At 37.3% G+C, this 19,068-nt stretch overlaps 1 protein-coding gene across 3 annotated transcripts in view; it reads left to right on the top strand.

Annotated features, from left to right (window-relative positions):
- Window positions 1-19,068, top strand: part of smarcd3b (SWI/SNF related, matrix associated, actin dependent regulator of chromatin, subfamily d, member 3b) — a 73,151-nt gene that overhangs the window by 46,762 nt on the left and 7,321 nt on the right. For 2 of the 3 annotated variants that reach the window (XM_052153162.1, XM_052153155.1), the window contains exons 3-11: window positions 10,370-10,412; window positions 11,274-11,396; window positions 12,272-12,394; window positions 15,386-15,481; window positions 17,188-17,289; window positions 17,729-17,890; window positions 18,128-18,225; window positions 18,548-18,683; window positions 18,885-19,007. In XM_052153162.1, the coding sequence (XP_052009122.1) occupies window positions 10,370-10,412; window positions 11,274-11,396; window positions 12,272-12,394; window positions 15,386-15,481; window positions 17,188-17,289; window positions 17,729-17,890; window positions 18,128-18,225; window positions 18,548-18,683; window positions 18,885-19,007 (1,006 nt within the window). Of the gene's footprint in view, window positions 1-7,256; window positions 7,347-10,369; window positions 10,413-11,273; window positions 11,397-12,271; window positions 12,395-15,385; window positions 15,482-17,187; window positions 17,290-17,728; window positions 17,891-18,127; window positions 18,226-18,547; window positions 18,684-18,884; window positions 19,008-19,068 lie in introns of all 3 variants that reach the window. The other variant, XM_052153170.1, reaches the window with a different exon arrangement.

Genomic DNA, 19,068 nt, shown 5'->3' with positions numbered 1-19,068 from the left:
ACGGGGACCGCCCCTATCCATAGTTTTAGGAGGTTAAAGTGGTAAATCTGACGGGCTCTGCCTCGATCCATACGCATTACCTCATAATCAATTTCCAGACTTGCCGTGTGAACTCAAAGGGCCCTTGCCACTTTGTGAGTAATATAAAGCTTGATGTGGGTAGTAATACAAGGTCTTTATCTCCCTGTGTAAATTCCCATAGCCGAGCCCCCCTTTATACAGCCAGGATTGGCGTTCTTGAGCCTGTAGCAAATTCTCCTGTGAAAGCTGCCCCAATGCGTGGAGTTTTAGATGAAGTCTAAGACACCGCAAGGGTTATGTCCATGCAATAATTCAAACGGGGAGAACCCCATGGAGGCTTGTGGGACCTCTCGAACTGTGAATAACAGGGGTTCACGACACTTATCCCAACTTCGAGCATCTTCATTCACAAACTTACGAATCTTCAAGGTTTGATTAAACCGTTTGACCAAGCCGCCCATTTGTGGGTTGTACACGATTGTCCGAATCGATTTAATACATAATTATTTGTACAGTTTGCGTAGTGTATGTGACATAAAAGTAGTGCCTTGATCAGTGAGGAGTCCCCACTCGGGAGATTATTCTGAATAGTGCCTCCATAACACTATGTGCTGAAATGTTGCATAGAGGCACTGCTTCAGGATATCGCCATTTATTAATACCAATTATTTTGAAGGGAACCTCGATCAAAGGAAGCGGGTACAAAGGCGCTCTTGGTGTGGCCGTTGGCGTCACCAGCTGACATTCATGGCATGCCGCATACCACCTGCGAACATCACTCTGAACGCCCAGCTAATAGAAACGTACCATTAGATGGTTTATTGTTTTTTTCTCGGCCCTAAGTGCCCCGCTATCGGATTACGATAAACTATCTGGAATAACATTTTCCGATGGCTCTTCGGTATCAACAACTGGATTGTATTTTCTTTTCCTTGAGCATTCACTCGATACAACCAATCATTTAAAAAAGAAAAGTACGTCAAATAGAAAAAAATTTAAATAGAAAAGTCTCCTCCCTTGCATCATCCTGACACAGAACTGACAAAGACAACCCAGGTTCTGCCTCCCAGCTAGCTAATCACAGACTACATGCCAACACACTTTGGTGCAGGGCCCATCCGCATGTAAACCCCCCAATAATGACAAAAATGCGGGCTAATCCGTACCCAAAATCAGCGGATGGGTGAGACGAGGTCTAACCGCCACCTCTATTCTATATTTTTGACCCTGAAATTAAATAGACACAGGCACTAAGGGATATTCATGAATGTCCCCATGCATACACCTTCACCTTCATCAAAGCCTCCTGTTGAACCAAGCAGTGGTGAATCGAGGGTTGATTACAAACTGAATCCACCAAGGCTTGGTATGTACCCCCTTGAGGTATCAGGTGTCTTGTACATCCCTGCTCGGGGGCGGTATGTGGAGCGTCAGGGACCCAGACCGACACGCCCACCTCCATCACCGAACATTGATCTTGGAAGTGGCCCTGCTCCCCGCAGCAGCAGCACACCAGTCCAGACTTTCCCCCCACACCTGCGGCTACAGATTCTCCAATCTGGTGGAAAAGGGAAGGAGACATGGTGGGGTTGAGGTGCCCAGAAACCCTGAGCCCACTGAGTGGGATGGGGGGAATAAACCCCCATCTCTGGGGAGCAGAAACGGGGCATGGTTGGGGAGGGGAAGAGACAGCAGGAAGAGAGAGAGAGAAAGCTTGGCCGTCTCCCGGATGAGCCATCAAGTGGTCCCTAGCCAGATGGACTGCATCCTCCAGAAATTTCGTGTGGTGGCACCGGACCCACTCTGCGGTCCTTTTTGGCAGCCAATTGGCTAATTGTACCAGCACCACCAAGTTGACAATTCCCTCTGCTTCACGTTCCTCCACTAGCAACCACCTCGCAGGCATCCCAGAGCTGCTGAGAGAATGCAAATGGGAGGCCGAATTACTCGTAGGTCAGTGCACAATAGCACTGCTTATGTTGCTCAGGGTTCAGACCAACCCGCTGTAGGATGGCCCGCTTCAGGTCTGGGTACTCCAGCAGGTTAGCAACCGGCAGTTGAGCCATGAGCTCAAAAAAGCGCCAGCAAGCCGACTGCCCATTGCGTCTGGGGCCAACCCTGGGGATCCATCTTGGCCAGTGTGATTTGCGGGGGGGAATCCTGCAGCTGTTGTCGCTACTGGTGTACCCCATCCTCAAAATGTTGATTTACCATGGATTTAAAAAATATGTTATCCCAAGGTTAGTTTGAAAAGTAATTTACAGCCCTGATGGTGTTACATTGCATCGAGTGTGGAAGCTGTTCCATACTAGTATACACACGTGTTTGAAGTTACCATAAAAACAGCATGGGGGCTGTTACTATGAAAACACGCATACACCTGCTCTGCAGGCAATTTATTAGATTTCTATCATTTATAGTACAGAAATTCAGCTTTTTAAAAAATGGCAAACAGCTGTTAGCAATGAAAATGTTATGGCTGTATTGATGTAGATTAACATTTTTGTTGTTGTTAATCCTCTGGGGTCTGATGGTATTTTGGGCCCTGGAGAAGTTTTGACATGCCTTGACATTTGTGCTTTTTTCAGTTGCTTAAAAACATATTAATGGCTAAAGTCTGATTACACTGTATTCAGCACAAACTGGGCTACAATAATCTGTGAGCAACATGTGTTTGTATTTTTGAGAAAATAAAGTTTATGCGTGGTTTTTGAAAAACGAATATGTTAAGTCACTGAAATAAGGCCATATAACACATACTAAACATTTGTCCACAAGACTTTTGAGAACTGGATCTTGTAGCCTAGAGTTTTTGCTACAAAATGATGTGAAAACCATCCTGATCACTCATTCATACAAAACAATATAGTCATTTAACTTGTGTAAGACAATTTTATTGTTGCAAGGTAATATGCGAGGAGGCGTGAATGATCATGAATATTGATTGTAATTCACACATGAGAGACAAAGACCCTCCCCTGGGCCTATCAATGAGGGATAGAGAATGAATGTGAGGAGACTTAATGATCAAAATCAAGTTTTAAGTTAAAAGAAGTAATCTGACTATATATTTTCTTTACATAAAGACTTTACTTAATTTTAGACCTACACTACCGTTAAAAGAAGTCTCTTCTGCTCACCAAGACTGGATTTATTTGATCCAAAATACAGTAAAAACATTGTGTGAACTCATTTTACAATTTAAAAGAACAGTTTTCTATTTAAATATATTGTAAAATGCAATTTGTGATCAAAGCTGAATTTTCAGCATCATTACTGCAGTCTTCAGTGTCACATGATCCTGCAGAAATCATTATAATGTGATGATTTTCTAATATGGGCATATTTAAAGTGCATTTTACTAATTTAACCCTAACACATATTTGCAAGTGCAAGCTTTGTTGATGATAACGAGGCATTATAAACACTAGATAAAATATAATCTAAACATTCATATTATTTTTATATCATATTACATATCATATTTATATCATACAGCATACAATGTAAATACCTGCTTTAGCTGAAACAGCATTTAAATGTAACTAAAACTTGCTTATTAAGACATATTTCAAATGTCAATACTCTGAATCCTGTCTGGCAAGTCTGGAAACAGTCCCACTAGTAAAATATGTACATGTTTATATAAAATAGCATGTCAGCTTATGAAAACTAAATGACCGAAATTGTATCCTCGGCTGGATCAAGTCTCTCTTCAAAATACAAACGTTCATCGGAGTCCCGCTCTTCTTCTGAGGAAAATGTTAACTCTTCCTTAATATCCTGGAAGTTTCTCGCCTGTGTACCCTTGCAAACGAGCAGAAAAATGAATGAAATGTGTTTAAATCAAACCTCACTGTCGGTGGTGTTCACCATTTGCATTGTTCGTCTCAGCACATTAGCGTATGAATGAGATTTACAGATAATGAGAATGACCGGTAAAAACTGTACATCGCTTTGTTTCAAACAGATTGCATTGCAGGAGAATACTTGATTTCAATTTGAATTGTTTTATTTAAAAGTAGACATTTTAAGCTTTCTTTAGCCATATGTTTAATGTTTGTGTAGTAAGTATTCGCAGAGTTTCAGTTCATTTTTGTGATGTGTTTCAGAAATATGCTCGCGAACACAGAGACTGCTGAAAGCTCACACTTTTTATTTTCTATATTTTACAAAAGCACAAAGTTTTGTTGTTATTGTGAGTGTACACAAATACAAGTAGACCCTTTATAGTCTCTAATGATGTCTTACACTTATCTGTATACCCAAAAATGACTATTTTAAGTTGTTTCTGCTGTAATGACGAAGATATCCAGCAGGATGCGCCGGCGTGTCCGTCGAGCCCGGAGGGTTAAGGAAAAGTATACCCATCATCATTTACACACCCTTATGCCATCTCAAACTTGTTGACTTTCTTCTGCAGAACACAACCTTAGATATTTCCTTCCAGAGCAATGTATATGGGCTATGCTGCCTTTATGTCTGTTTTGGAGCATGGAAGTTTTGGACCCCATTGACTTGCATTGTATGGATATAAACACATCTTACATCTATAAAACATTTCTTGGTGTGTTCCGCAGAAGTCATGCAAGGTTAAGATGGTACAAGGGTGAGTAAATGATGAGAGAATTAGAATTTTTTGGGGGTGAACTTTTAAGTAGTCTTATCTCTATCAGATACAAATCCATTAGCCTTGTTTTGCATCCTTCTTGTTAAGATGTTTTTTCTTCTGACACCCAATGGTGCCTTTTGTTGGCTGTTGTTAGCAGAAGATTGCTGCGATTTGCAATGGCCCCAAAAAGTATTTGGACTCTTCAATTACACTTATAGATTTTTGAATGTCATTGCATTAGATAAATTATCTAACAGTTTGTACTGACAAGTATTTTGACACTTGTCAAACTTAAACTTTAGGGGAACTGACTTCATTCTCTTGCAAAAAATTACCGTATGACCAGTTGGTTAAAAGTCATTTCAAAAGTGACTTAGAAAAATAAAGTTAGTTCTAAGGAAAGGTCAACCATCATTTGTTTGCATGCCACTTGGTTTGATATGTTGCCATCTTTGCAATGAAATTCATAAAATTTTACATGTGGTTTAAATGCTCAAATACTTTTTTGGTGCCACTGCACTGTAGCTTCCCATTTGTGGAAGGTGCCTTGCTTTGTGCCTAACAGACTTACAAGGCGCTATCCATAAACCTGCACCTAACCATAAACTCTTATTTACAGCATATCACAGTTGTAGTTCTAACCACACTCAGTCTCTATTTACTTATGTTTAATCTTATCTAAAGTTTCGTTTTTGTATAATTCAACTGTTTTTAATGTCACTTGATTGTAACTGAATGAACTGAGTCTCTCTAGAGCTACCTTTGTATTATGGCTGTTGTAGAACTAAGCTGATCTGTAGTCTACTGGCAATTTGTCTGATGGCACTGTATTCTGAGAGAAAGGCACTATTCTCTGTTGTTTCATTAATATAAGGGCTGTTGATTTATTGCATTAGTTCAGTTTGTTAAGGATGTAAGGAATATAGTCATTTGGGTGTTATCCCAAAATAAACCCTGGTGATTAGGACTCCGTTGCCAAGAAGTAGGAAAGATGACTGCCGGTCTGATATATCTTAATCCCCGGATGTGCAGTTGTTAGTCAGAAATATCAGACCACTATATGGTGCCATTGATCAGAATTGAGTATTCCAGAGACCAGTGTAATAAATAAAAAATAATGCGTTAAATATCTATGCAATTAATCATGTCCCCAGACCGTAATAAGGAATATTCCTACCATCGGAGCATCTCAAGCTTGAAGTACCACCTGTTTTCAGCAGGGGCAGTAAGCGAAACTCCAGCAGTTTAGGCTAGTGTTTTCCAACCTTTTTTCTGTCACAGCACACTTTTTACAACTAAAATCTTATATGGCACACCACAATCGCACATAGGCTAACCATCGTCAATATTTTTCGTTTTCAAGAACTTGCCCATATTTTCTGTCCGTTTTAGTAGTGTGTAGCATAGCCTACCTATGTGACTTGATTGTGGTTTTGTTTTCTTTTTTGCATAGCCGAATTTCAAATACAATCAAGTCAAATAGGTAGGCTATGCTGTGTGAGGTCACAGGTGGCAAGAGCGCTAAATGTGTAATGAAAAAACAACAAATTTGCTTCTTTTCTAATTTGTAGATTTGTTCTTGCAATGCCACAACAAATTACAGGGGTGCAAACTCATTAGTCTCAGAACGCGTCACAGAGGGAAGATTTTACGAGTTTGCCACGTAAAAAAGCGGGAGCTGTGCACAATAAACATTGAAAACATGTATTTGGAAGAGAGAAAATAGCTTGCAGTTGCTTTGATAGCAGAAAGTACTAAAAGGAATCGTTTATGTTTAGGTCAAAGCGTTTTCTTGGTGAATTTACATTAGTTCAATAACTAAGATCTTAATATTTAATAAAAATAAATTATGAGACATTCAATATCAAAACGGCGAATTTCTCTGAAAGATGAGGAGTTTGGTTCCCTGAAATTATATATTTATTCATGCATTTATTTGTTTTGTGGAATTTGATAATTTTCCACGGCACACCTGACAATCTTTCACAGTGGCACAGAGGTTGGGAAACACTGGTTTAGGCAACACACAGCTTTACAGAAAAGAAACCACACTCTGGCTTTTTTGACATTAGCAACAGCACCAGATGAGGATGGACGTGTTCTTGCTGTCAAAAACAGCTGGACAGACTGCAATTCCGAATGCAGGGATCTCAAAAAGTACTTTTCTAAGTTTCAAACTACGTTAAGTTGACACAGCGACACAAAATAGTGTTTGTGACATTAAGCAACCAAAGTAAGACACTCCAAAAGTGTCTATCCGAACACATGTGTACATTGACACTCCTTGGAAAAGCCCTGATAATAAATATACATCTGTTAGCCAATGATTGGCTTATGTTTAATAATATGGAACTAAACAATGTTTTGCCTTCTAAAGCCACTTTTTGTTTTGTCTTATCAATGCTTTACTAGTATGTCACAATAATGTAATGCATTTGAATTATTTGAATTATTATATGTATAATATATACACTGGTGGCCAAAAGTTTGGAATAATGTACAGATTTTGCTCTTATGGAAAGAAATTGGTACTTTTATTCACCAAAGTGGCATTCAACTACAGAACAACTGCAAACTCAGTACCCTCTAATAAAGGACCCTTCCAAATGCCATCAACTCATAGGAAGCCTGTGGGATTTCCTGGACCCAATGAGATGCCAGGGAGGCAGATGGATATGAGAGAGGCCCAATCAGATCCCACACTTGGATCAAAGTAGGAGTTTATTCTGCTGCATGATGGATTTCACACGTTTTGATCCCACCCTTGTCCCAAGCCTTGACCCCCTTACCACAGCACATTTTCCTGAGTACATCTTGTTTCCAAAATGTCTTTTGTCTCTAACAAGTATTTTTGTCCCTTTTACCCTCTGATTTACCACAAGCTTGTTGTTTGTTCGGTATCAATGATTCTTAATTTGTACTGCAGTTTTGTTTTTTTAGTTATAGATGGGCTGATGTCAGTCTGTTAGACCTAATGCAATATTTGAGTCTGATGCAAGAGTAGATCTGGCGTAACTTTACCCACTCACAAGGTGCACGGATTAAATCAACAGGAGTGAAGAAGAGGTATCCAGCAGCACTTTATTTGAATTTAAAAGTAGTAAAAGAAACCAAATCGTTTCTGCACATAGGCCTTCATCAGGGTTAATATAGGAAGTACAAAACATACATATTTAAAACAGCTTTGACAAATTACAAATAAGAATTTTACACTTAGACAACCAATCAATTTGGACTGTGGAATAAAAAATACCTAAAATAATCACTAGGGAGTCCTCAGTAGTCAATGTGCATTTTCTATTGATAATTTTTAGAGCTGTTTTAAATGTTTTGTACTTCCTATTTTAACCCTACGTGCTGAACGCATTTCTTTTACTACTTTTAAATTAAAATAAAGTTTCTTACCACAAATATTTTAATCTGAGACATTGAATAATATTAAGTTGGGACAGTATGAAAAATGCTAATAAAAACAAAAAGGAGTGATTTGTAAATTATATTCCACCTTTGCTAAATTGAAAACAATACTGTTTTCACATCATATTTACACATCATATGATGTTTTGCCTTGTGAATTTCATTGTTTTTTTTATTTATTATTTTTTTTTAAATGTATGTACAGTAATTTCAAATCAGATTATTGCAACATGCTCCAAAAAAGTTGTGACGGGGCAATTTAAGACTAGTAACAATTTGACGAGTTAAAATAACAAGGCAATGGGAAACAGGAAATGCTAAACAGGTGAGGCAATTGTGTCATAGTAAATAAGGAGCCTCCAAAAGCAATAGCAAGAATCATTTGAGACTTGTCAATTTGCCAACAGATGCTTCAGCAAATAATCCAGCACTTTGAGAACAATGTTCCCAAAGACAAATTGGAAGGATTTTGGGCATTTCACCCTCTACAGTGCACAATCTGGTCAGATCTCTGTGCGTAAAGGGCAAGACGAAAACCACTTCTGAATGCACGTGATCTCTCTCAGACGTCACTGTCTTTAAAAAAAACATCATTCATCTGTTATAGATATTATGAACATGGGCTTGGAATTACTTTATAAACCTTAACGTTAGTCAACACCACTCGCTGGCCTTTACTATGCAGAGCAGAACCCCTACATCAAAACTGCCCAGAAGCGCTGCCGATTGTTTTGTTTTTTTTTTTGGTCCGATGAGTCCACATTTAAAATATCTTTTGAATAACACAGCCGTCATGTTCTCCGGCCCAAAGAGGAAAAGGACCATCCAAGCTGTTAGTAGCTCTGGGTCCAAAAGCCAGTATCTGTTTGAGTCAGGGGTGTTTCTGTGCCCATGGCATCGGTAACTCGCACATCTGTGAGAACACCATTAATGAAAACGGATATGTACAAATTCTAGAGCAGCATCTAGCACCATCTTTTCCAGGGACGTCCTAGAATTATCAGCAGGACATCTTCAAACCACATACTGGCCGAATAAGCAGAGAGTGTGGGTGCTAGATTGGCTTGCCCGACCATCTCCAATTGAGAATGTGTGGCGCATTATAAAGCGCACAATACGGCAGCAAAGACTCCGTACAATTGTGCAGCTGAAGACCTGCATCATGGGTGATTGGGGGAAAATTCCACTTTTTAATCTTAACAAACTTGTGTGTTCAGTGCCTAAATGCTTAATAAGAGTTATTAGAAGAAATAGTGATGTTTCACAGTGGTAAACACTTGACTGTCCCAACTTTTTTGGAGTGTGTTGCAATCATCTTTGAAATTACTGTACAAAAAAAAACCCAATGATATTCACAAGGTAAAACATCATATAATGTTTTGTTGTAGTGCTTTCAATATAGCAAAGGGTGAATATAATTTACAAATCACTCCTTTTTGTTTTTATTGTTATTTTGCATACTGTCCCAAATTGTTGGAATTGGGTTTGTAATTTTAAAATTTAGCATGGATGTGCATGCATGTCCTGTTGCATGGCATGATGGGAGACTTCATATGTGAGAGATTTATCTATTTATCTTCATATTTAGGTAATAGGCTAAATATACTGAGCTAGTGGTCAAGGAAAACCTATATGTGCTCCTATAAAATGTGTTGTACTAAGATCAATAGTAGTTACTATAAGAAACCATTAATTTTAGCTATAGTAGTTCTTCAGTAGTTCAAAAGGATTTATTTTGGAATATCACAGACATATATGGATATAGAATACCCTGGTCAAAGTTTCCCTGATAGTCTTACTGTGTTTGTATGTGCTTTTGTATTTTTAAGATGTTCCGTTGTCCAGCTTTTGAATGTTGGGGGAAAGGAACACAAGCTGTTCTACACAACTGTCCAAATGATATAGTGTGCATTACTCTTCACACAGTATATTTCAATGGAGTCAATAGGGCCTGTATGAGTGTTTGTTTTTACAGTGTACAGCTCTCTGAACTAGCAGTGTTTGCAATGATCAACAAACATAGACTCAAAACAACCATATTGACACACCTGAATGCACTCCATGTTCAGGTCCTGTGAATCTGTGCTGCTTGCTAAGCTTGAACTTTTGAAGTTAGAGCAGCATATTAGTAATGTTCTCTGTGTAAATGGTTGCCAACACCATCTGGGCTGGCAACACACACACTCAACCGGATTTCCCGCATCCTGGACCAGCCCCAGAATTTTAGCAGATGTCCTGGGTGCTGTCAGTCTCCATAGTAACATGTTGGATTTTTTCTGCCTTTTTCACTCTGTTTCCCCTTTCTCCCTCTTTCTGCAGTGCCAAGAGGAGGAAGATGGCTGATAAGATCCTTCCACAAAGGGTGAGTCCGAGATCTGAGTCTTTTCATTGTTTTCATTGGTTTGGCTGGTTTAATGTTAATGTGTGCAAATGTGCAATGAACAAAGATGCAAGGGTGTGTGTGTATGTTTTCTCTCAGCCTTTTAGAGGGGTGGAATTCACAACCAAGCAAGCGATACAATGGACAGAAATGTTCTGGAAGGCTCATTGTCACTGCACTTAGAGAATACAGATAGACTCTACACTAAAAGCAGGGCATTTTCAAAAATATATTATCTGGAGAATATCTCAGATTCACAGGTTTATCTTAGTCTTAGATTTCACATATTGCTATATATATATATATATATATATATATATATATATATATATATATATATATATATATATATATATATATATATATATATATATATATATATATATATATATATATATATATATATATATATATTTTTATATATATTTATATATATTACTTAACTAGTACTAAACCTTATGATAGCGAAATGTTCATGATGATGTCTGTTTTTAAGTTGGTTTCAATCCATTATTTGTAATTTACTGAAGTAGGTTTTAAATATGTTCTTAAAGAATAATTCTATTCACACTGTTCTTTTTATATTCATTGTGTCACTATGAGGTGGTTGTGTTTGATAAGTGCTATCAGCCCATATAGATACAACTGCAGTAGAAATGCCAGACACATTAGTCATTATAAAAATTAAAAACAAAGTTGGTCCATCATCAACGGAATCCTCAGCAGAGCGATTTGACTCAAGAGAGTCAAATTACTAGGATTGTTTCGAATGCCTTAACAAATGACATTTTCCTCTTTTTTTTTTATTGTCTAAAAAGTTGTTTCATTGAATTCCTTCATCAGATTCGTGAGCTTGTTCCAGAATCCCAGGCATATATGGACCTGTTGGCATTCGAGCGCAAATTAGACCAGACCATAATGCGTAAACGCGTGGACATCCAAGAGGCACTTAAGAGGCCCATGAAGGTATTCATCAACCCTCATCGTGATTTTTTGATATTGAAAAATGATTGAAAATATTATTTCATGCTATGTGTTTTTAATCAATTAAACAATCCTTTAGTGTATGACAGACCATTTAAAAGGCCTTTAGGAAAAAGGTTCTTTCCAAAATTGCCTGGTGTAACTTGGTGTGGCAATATTGCTTTGAGTTAAACACAGGATAAGACACCAAAAAACTTAAATGAGCTGAAAATGTGCTGGATATTGTTATTCAGAGTGCTTAGCTTCAGAAACAGAGCATTTTTACCAAACATAATGCATCTGTTGTTGCACCTTAAAAGGATAGTTCTCCCAAAAAATTATAATGTTCTCATCATTTACTCACCCTCATGCCATCCCAGATGTTTATGACTTTCTTTCTTCTGCAGAACACAAACAAAGATTTTTAGAAGAATATTTTAGCTCTGTAGATCCATACAATGCAAGTGAATGGGGACCAGAAATTTGAAGGTCCAAAATAATGAAAATGTGAAAGTGGAGATTTACAGTAAAAAGAGACTTCAATATTTATCTGTTTCTCACCCACACCTATCATATCACTTTAGAATATGTGTATTTAACCTCTGGAGTCATATGGATAACTTTTATGCTGCCTTTATGTGCTTTTTGGAGCTACAAAGATCTGATCACCATTCACTTGCGTTGTATGGACCAACAGCATTGAGATATTCTTCTAAAAATCTTTGTTTTTCAGCAGAAGCAGAGTAAATGATGAGAGAATTTTGGGGTGAACTTTCCCTTTAAAAGTATGAACATGCTAATATCATCTTGAGAATAGGATGAAAATAAAAACTCAGGTAAACAGAGGCCTTGGTTCTCAATTTTGTTTCTATTTTTAGCAAAAGCGGAAACTGCGTCTCTACATTTCCAACACTTTCAACCCTGCCAAGCCTGATGCAGAGGACTCTGAAGGCAGCATTGCATGCTGGGAGCTGCGTGTGGAGGGCAAACTGCTGGATGATGTAAGTTAGATTTACATTTAAATGTAGTCATTTAGCAGACATTTTGATCCAAAGTGACTTACAAATGAGAAACATGAGCAATTTGTCATTAAAATCAAACAAAAATTGGATTGCCAAGTCCCAAGAGTACACTAGAGCAGTACATGAGCTAGTGCAGAAAAAATAGACAGAATATTTAATTATTTGGTTGTGGACTTTCATAATTTACCAAACCTTTATCATACCTATTCCACCCATACCATCTCACTATATGTTAAGAAGTGTATGACATTTACGCATTTGGCAGACGCTTTTTTCCAAAGCAACTTACAGTGAGTGCACTTATTACAGGGACAGTCCCCCTGGAGCAACCTGGAGTTAAGTGCCTTGCTCAAGGGCCCAACAGTGGCATCTTGGTGGTGCTGGGGCTTGAACCCCCAACCTTCTAGTCAGTAACAATGAGCCTCAACCACTGAGCCACCACTGCCCCAGGAATCCGCTGTCAGCATGGTGATACCCACACTGGGGATCTCAACCATGTGCTGTGTGTCTAGTGACCCTGTGAATGGCAGCTATGTACATTTTTGAACTAGTGAGGTTAAATTTACTCTTGCAGGCTCCACAGTCTTAACCACAGAGATCTGCCTCACTTACCAGTGAGATGACTTCCCAGCTTCCATCCAGTCATAAGTGCCACCATGTTCTGTGGCTCTATTAACTTTTCTTTAGCTTTAGCTTTTTTGATAGTTGTGTATGCCTGCCTCAACTTATCAATTCATACATTATCTTATGGTAATATTCTAGGTTAACAGAAGCTCTATTGACAGCATCTGCAGCATGTGTAGATTACCACAAAAATTATTTTAACTCATCTTGTAGATTGTAAATAAGAACAAAATCATGTTAATCAAGTAATGTATGTACGATTAAAACTAGCAGGCAATTATGCATCACAGAGAATAAATGCACAACTATAACACTTTGATAATGTAACTACAACACTTGAATATTACGCATGTTGTTAGAAACACTTATCAACCCTGTCTTCGCGAAGTTGATGAATCTTTCAACTTATGTTATGACCAGTAAACCAAATGGCTGTCATATTTTCTGTGTGAGGATACCAGACGTAAGATGTGACATAAGTAGAAGTAAAGCATTATTTACATGAAGTAAACTCCAAAAGATTTTCGTCAGTAAAGCATAAATAGAAGTTCACCCACCAAGAAACATTCTCAACTTAACAGGAAGATTAAGATACATTTACAGCTCAAATAAGAGGAAAGTGCTTCAACGAAAATACAAGCTTCACATTTCTTCTTGCCTGCTTGACTTCCAATAATGCCCAAAGGATTACGGTGAAGCACAAAAACAAAAAGATATGTGGAGATATACTGACGATACGTATATGAGTATACACTCATATACATATACACTTTATAAGAAATACATGTACACCTACTTATTCATTCGATTATCTAATCAGCCTGTCGTGTGGCAACAGTGCAATGCATAACATCATGCAGATATGGGTCAGTAGCTTCAGTTAATGTTCACATCAACCATCAGAATGGGGAAAAATGTGATTTCAACTATGGCATGATTTATATTTATGATCTCCTGGTATTTTCACACACAACAGTTTCTAGAGTTTACTCAGAATACGGTCAAAAACAAAAAACATCCAGTGAGGGGCAGTTCTGTGGACAAAAACTCCTTGTTGATGAGAAAGGTCAACAGAGAATGGCCAGACTGGTTTGAGCTGACAGAAAGCCTATGGTAATCCGATAACATCTCAGTACAATTGTAGTGAGCAGAAAAGCATCTCAGAATGCACAACATGTCAAACATTGAGGTGGATGGGCTACAACAGCAGAAGACACGTCTGGCACATTATTAAGACCACAGTGTTCCTAATAAACTGCTCAGTGAGTTTAAGATTAATTAAACTCAGAATATTCCTGTAATGTTGGTGTTCCAATTCTAATGGGCAATTATAAAATATATCTGACAGTGGAATTAGTACTTGGAATCCACTTCCACAAGCATTATGTTCATAAAATGCCTATACTGTTTTGTATGTTTTTGGTTGACCACTGGGAGAGAGTAGTTTGCACTAATATATCTTTAATTAGGACTTAGGGGTGTTTTAAATTGCCTGTGATGCTACATTATTACAGTAGATAAGGTTAGTAATTTCCATTCAAATGAGTAAACAGAAGTCTTGAAAGCTAAAACTAAGGCTCATTGCAGGTTTGTTTTTGCTTAAGCACGTTCTCTTCACCTCCAGTCACAAGCTACTGAAGCATGACTGACCATGCAAAAAAAAGTGTCTTTGTGCCTGTCTGTGAACTCTGAACTTCATTAGAAGGGAGGAATCCACTTATAAAGAAGGGAATTGTGAACTAAGAAATAATCAATGGAGACACACACTGTATAGTGTTATAATGTGTACAAGTAAATTTACTTTTTAAAATGTCATTTGATGTATGATTTCAAAATCCTGCTGATGTACGTTTTTTAGGAATGTCATTGCAGCCAATCTGTAACCGTTGAAAATGGATGTCTTCATAGCTATTTGATTATAACATAATCCTAAATATATATTCAGAGGAGGAGCAAAAGTATGGGCACTTATTCCTTAATTGGTATGCGATGAAGAATAAATTCTGACTCTTGGGTCAGCCTCTAACCAAGAATATTTTAGGTAATGTACTTGAAGCGTTTGTTTTTCCATGCCCAAAGAGATGAAACTAGTACTTATTGATGATAGTTAAAAAGCATCATGCAGCTTTTGGGTAGAGTGGAATGTGCTTCTGAATAGCAAATCATTCACCAGTACACCACATTTAATTTGAACATTCAGAGGCCGCTCTCTTCCATGAAAACTTTATGATGTGGTGCAAGGCTCTTGTTTTCCCACAATGTCTTTATACTTGAAACTGTATAGTTATGTTTGCTCATTGGTGCACTCTGGTTATAGGAAAACAATACTCATCCTTTTTTTCACAGCCAGGAAAGATGAAAAGGAAGTTCTCCTCGTTCTTCAAGAGCCTGGTGATAGAGCTAGACAAAGACCTTTACGGCCCTGATAACCATTTGGTAGAGGTTGGTGTTTGTTCTCCTACTAGTAGCTCAAATGACTATGAAACTCCTAAATACAAGAGCAAATTAATAATTTACTTATACCTCAGCAGTTTTTTTTTTAAGTATTCACATACTCTTATGTATTTCCATTTCCATGTATGCAATAAATCACTAAATTAACCCTTCTGTTATGTTTAAAATTAATGATTACTGTAATGTTCGGGTCGAAAATTACCTGTATAGATTACAATATATCTGGAGTAGATTTACATCACAATTGTCTATTAATTATGAACATTAAAATTGGCACAGGCTTAGCTACATGTTTTCACACATTACAGGCTTATATAGTACTATTTTAACTGGAACGATGGCCACCTATTTGTGAGATGTACAGTAAATCCTTAGCTTTACTGAATGGATTTACAGTACTTAAAAGATAAGCTGATACTTAGATTACTTTAAAATGTTATTAGTCTGAAAGAAAAACAGAATTGCTGTTTATGTTCTACAACATTACAACCATAGGAATAATACAAAACATATATCATTGTACAGCAGATACATTGTCAGCATTGTCAAATCAACATTGTGCAGTTGAACAACTAGAAATAACTTTTGTGTAGACAGGTTTGACGTTCCTTAAATATAAACCAATATTAAAAAAACCTAAAAAAAACTTTATTTTCTTTTTTTTACATATTAAGTCAATGTTGATAGAACCCAAAGGCATTTTGACCAAATTTAAGATTAAAATTCGTTTTTAACTAATTACTAATTACTGTTTTTAATTCTTAATCGGGATTAAAAATAAAAGTCCAGAACATAAAAGGAGGGTTAATTCATTCATTGATTAATTGCCATAGACATACTGTATTAAGGTGATATTACAATAAAGCTTGCACTATATTGAGGATAATGCTTACAGTTTAAGTCAGGGCTATTTAACTTGCGGATTGCAGGCCAAATCCGGCCGGTTTGAAATTTTCAGTGGCCCATGTAAGGTTGTCAGTTGTCTGCATTTGTGTTTCTCTTCACGCTGTTTTTTTTTTTTTCAATTGTAAACTTGCGCTAGACGGACATGGCCACGTCTCGATGTTTTTACAGAATCTAGTGCAGGAGTGCCACGTTTTTTAGACTCTTTCAGATGTTGCACTTTGAAAGACCATTATCCGTCATTATGACAGAATGGGAAGATTAAAGAACTAAAATCATGGACGATTGCTAAGCGTGAGTTCGGAGAAACAGAAAAGCTCACTTCATTAATTTGAGAAAAGTTAAAAGTTTAAATCATTGCATATTTACCAAACTTGGTAATGTCTGATGCAACTTCACAAACAAACAAGGTGCAAGGAAAGAGCAATTTTCTTAATTTAGAACAAATTTCACTGTAAAATTTAGTATCAGTTATAATTACTATATGTAATAGACAGAATTTCCAGCTGAACGTGATTCTTATGATAATACAAATAAAGCTATAAACCGATGTTTTATTTATATAGTGAACAAATATTATAGACCTACTACAGCACCATATCTGATTGAAGCTTTATGTTAACATAATATTCTTGTCCTGTTTGCCCCAAATATTTTTTTCCATCCGGCCAACTGGTCGATGAAGTTTAACAGCCCTGGTTTAAGTGATTCTAGTCTTTTGCTTATAATGGAAACCTGTGTTGTTGCTTTATATTATGTAAATGAATGTTCATTTCTCTTTATTTCTGCAGTGGCATCGTACTCCAACCACCCAGGAGACTGATGGGTTCCAGGTGAAGAGGCCTGGTGATGTTAATGTACGCTGCACTCTGCTGTTAATGTTGGATTACCAGGTAAAGTCAACAACAAGCATCCATGTAAATAGAAATGTGTTTAATATGTATATCAACTGAAGAGCACCTTTATGTGATTGACAACTACGACTTAGGATAGCTATTTGTCAATTAAATGTTTTTTTGTTTTTTTAAGGACTTCAAGACTGAAAAACTTTGTGAAAATAGTCAACTTTATTAGAACGCCTCTTTCATTTTTTCTGATTCTTTCAACTTCTTTCACTGACATAATGAGTATGCAAGTAAAAAATTTGCAAAATAGTAAAGAGTTAATATCACATGAGTATATTAGGATATCTCACATGATTTTGTGAATAATATTACAGTTTTCAGTCATACTTAATAAATACTCTTAATAAATCTGCGTTACCCAATTTTCTATATAAAGCCTGTGAGTGAACAGCACAAGTGATGTGTGATTGTTGTGCCCTGTGTGCAGCCGCCTCAGTTTAAACTGGATCCTCGACTGGCTCGTCTACTGGGCATTCACACACAGACTCGCTCCAGTATCATTCAGGCACTCTGGCAGTATGTCAAAACCAACAAACTGCAGGATTCCCATGATAAAGAGTACATCAACTGTGATAAATACTTCCAGCAGGTATGCTAGATCACAAAGAATGCCTATTATTTAAGGTAAAATCTGTAATTCTGAATGAAACAGCACCATACAAACACAAAAAGTTCATATTTGAAAAACTACAGGTTTCAAAGAATGAGCTCACTATTTTGCCTGAAAGTTGTAATTATAATGGACGAGCAAGTATTCTTGATTACTTTAAGCATGTATACCCTAAAACTTTTTGTAAGAGTTTATGGCCTCCTCCTACTCTCATAGATCTTTGACTGTCCACGCCTGAAGTTCTCCGAAATTCCACAGCGCCTCACCAATCTTCTACTGCCCCCCGACCCTATTGTCATCAACCACATCATTAGGTTTGGCTACCTGTTTATGCTCTTTTGGCTGTCTATTTGTCTTTGAGTGCGCCACATTCATTACCAGTATCAGTCTACAAAAATACTTTTTTCTGCTTCTTACGTCATGATTTTTATTTTATCAGCCTTTTATTTAATGCAGCTTGTACTTATACTTATGCATGCTCATGTGCTCGTTTAGAGTTGAACTTGAATTTATTTAATCCAAGTCATGAGGATTTTGGTTCAGTCTTTGTGCAAGCTTTGAGCATTTAATGTTGTCTACTACTCTAATAAGAATTCTCATAGAGTTTTATTGTTGTTGTTGGGATGGGGATTGCAGTGTTGATCCTAATGATCAGAAGAAGACGGCGTGCTATGACATTGATGTGGAGGTGGAGGATCCACTTAAAGCTCAAATGAGCAGCTTCTTGCTCTCCACAGCCAATCAGCAAGAGATTGCCTCCCTGGACAACAAGGTGGTATAACAGTGAAGGCACTAACTTAACAATGGTGCACTTGATTAAACATCTAGACGTTCATTCTGAATTACACAGTCTCTTATTCTGGCTGATATTATGATATTATGAACAGGATAATAATCAGTATTTAATATCTTAGAGACAATACTGTAGATCTTACAATGACAACCTTGATTTCTTATTCTAAATGTCCTCCAGATCCATGAAACTATTGAGTCCATTAATCAGCTGAAAATCCAGAGAGATTTCATGCTCAGCTTCTCCAGAGATCCCAAAGGCTACATCCAGGACTGGCTCAAATCCCAGAGCAGAGATCTCAAAGTCTGTACCAACTGTTGCATTTGTGCTTATTCTTTATATTCATATGTCAACATAATGTGAA

The sequence above is a fragment of the Xyrauchen texanus genome, chromosome 2 (genome assembly GCF_025860055.1).
Source record: "Xyrauchen texanus isolate HMW12.3.18 chromosome 2, RBS_HiC_50CHRs, whole genome shotgun sequence".
Classification (NCBI taxonomy): Eukaryota; Metazoa; Chordata; class Actinopteri; order Cypriniformes; family Catostomidae; genus Xyrauchen; species Xyrauchen texanus.
This window is presented reverse-complemented; position numbering and strand designations above follow the sequence as displayed.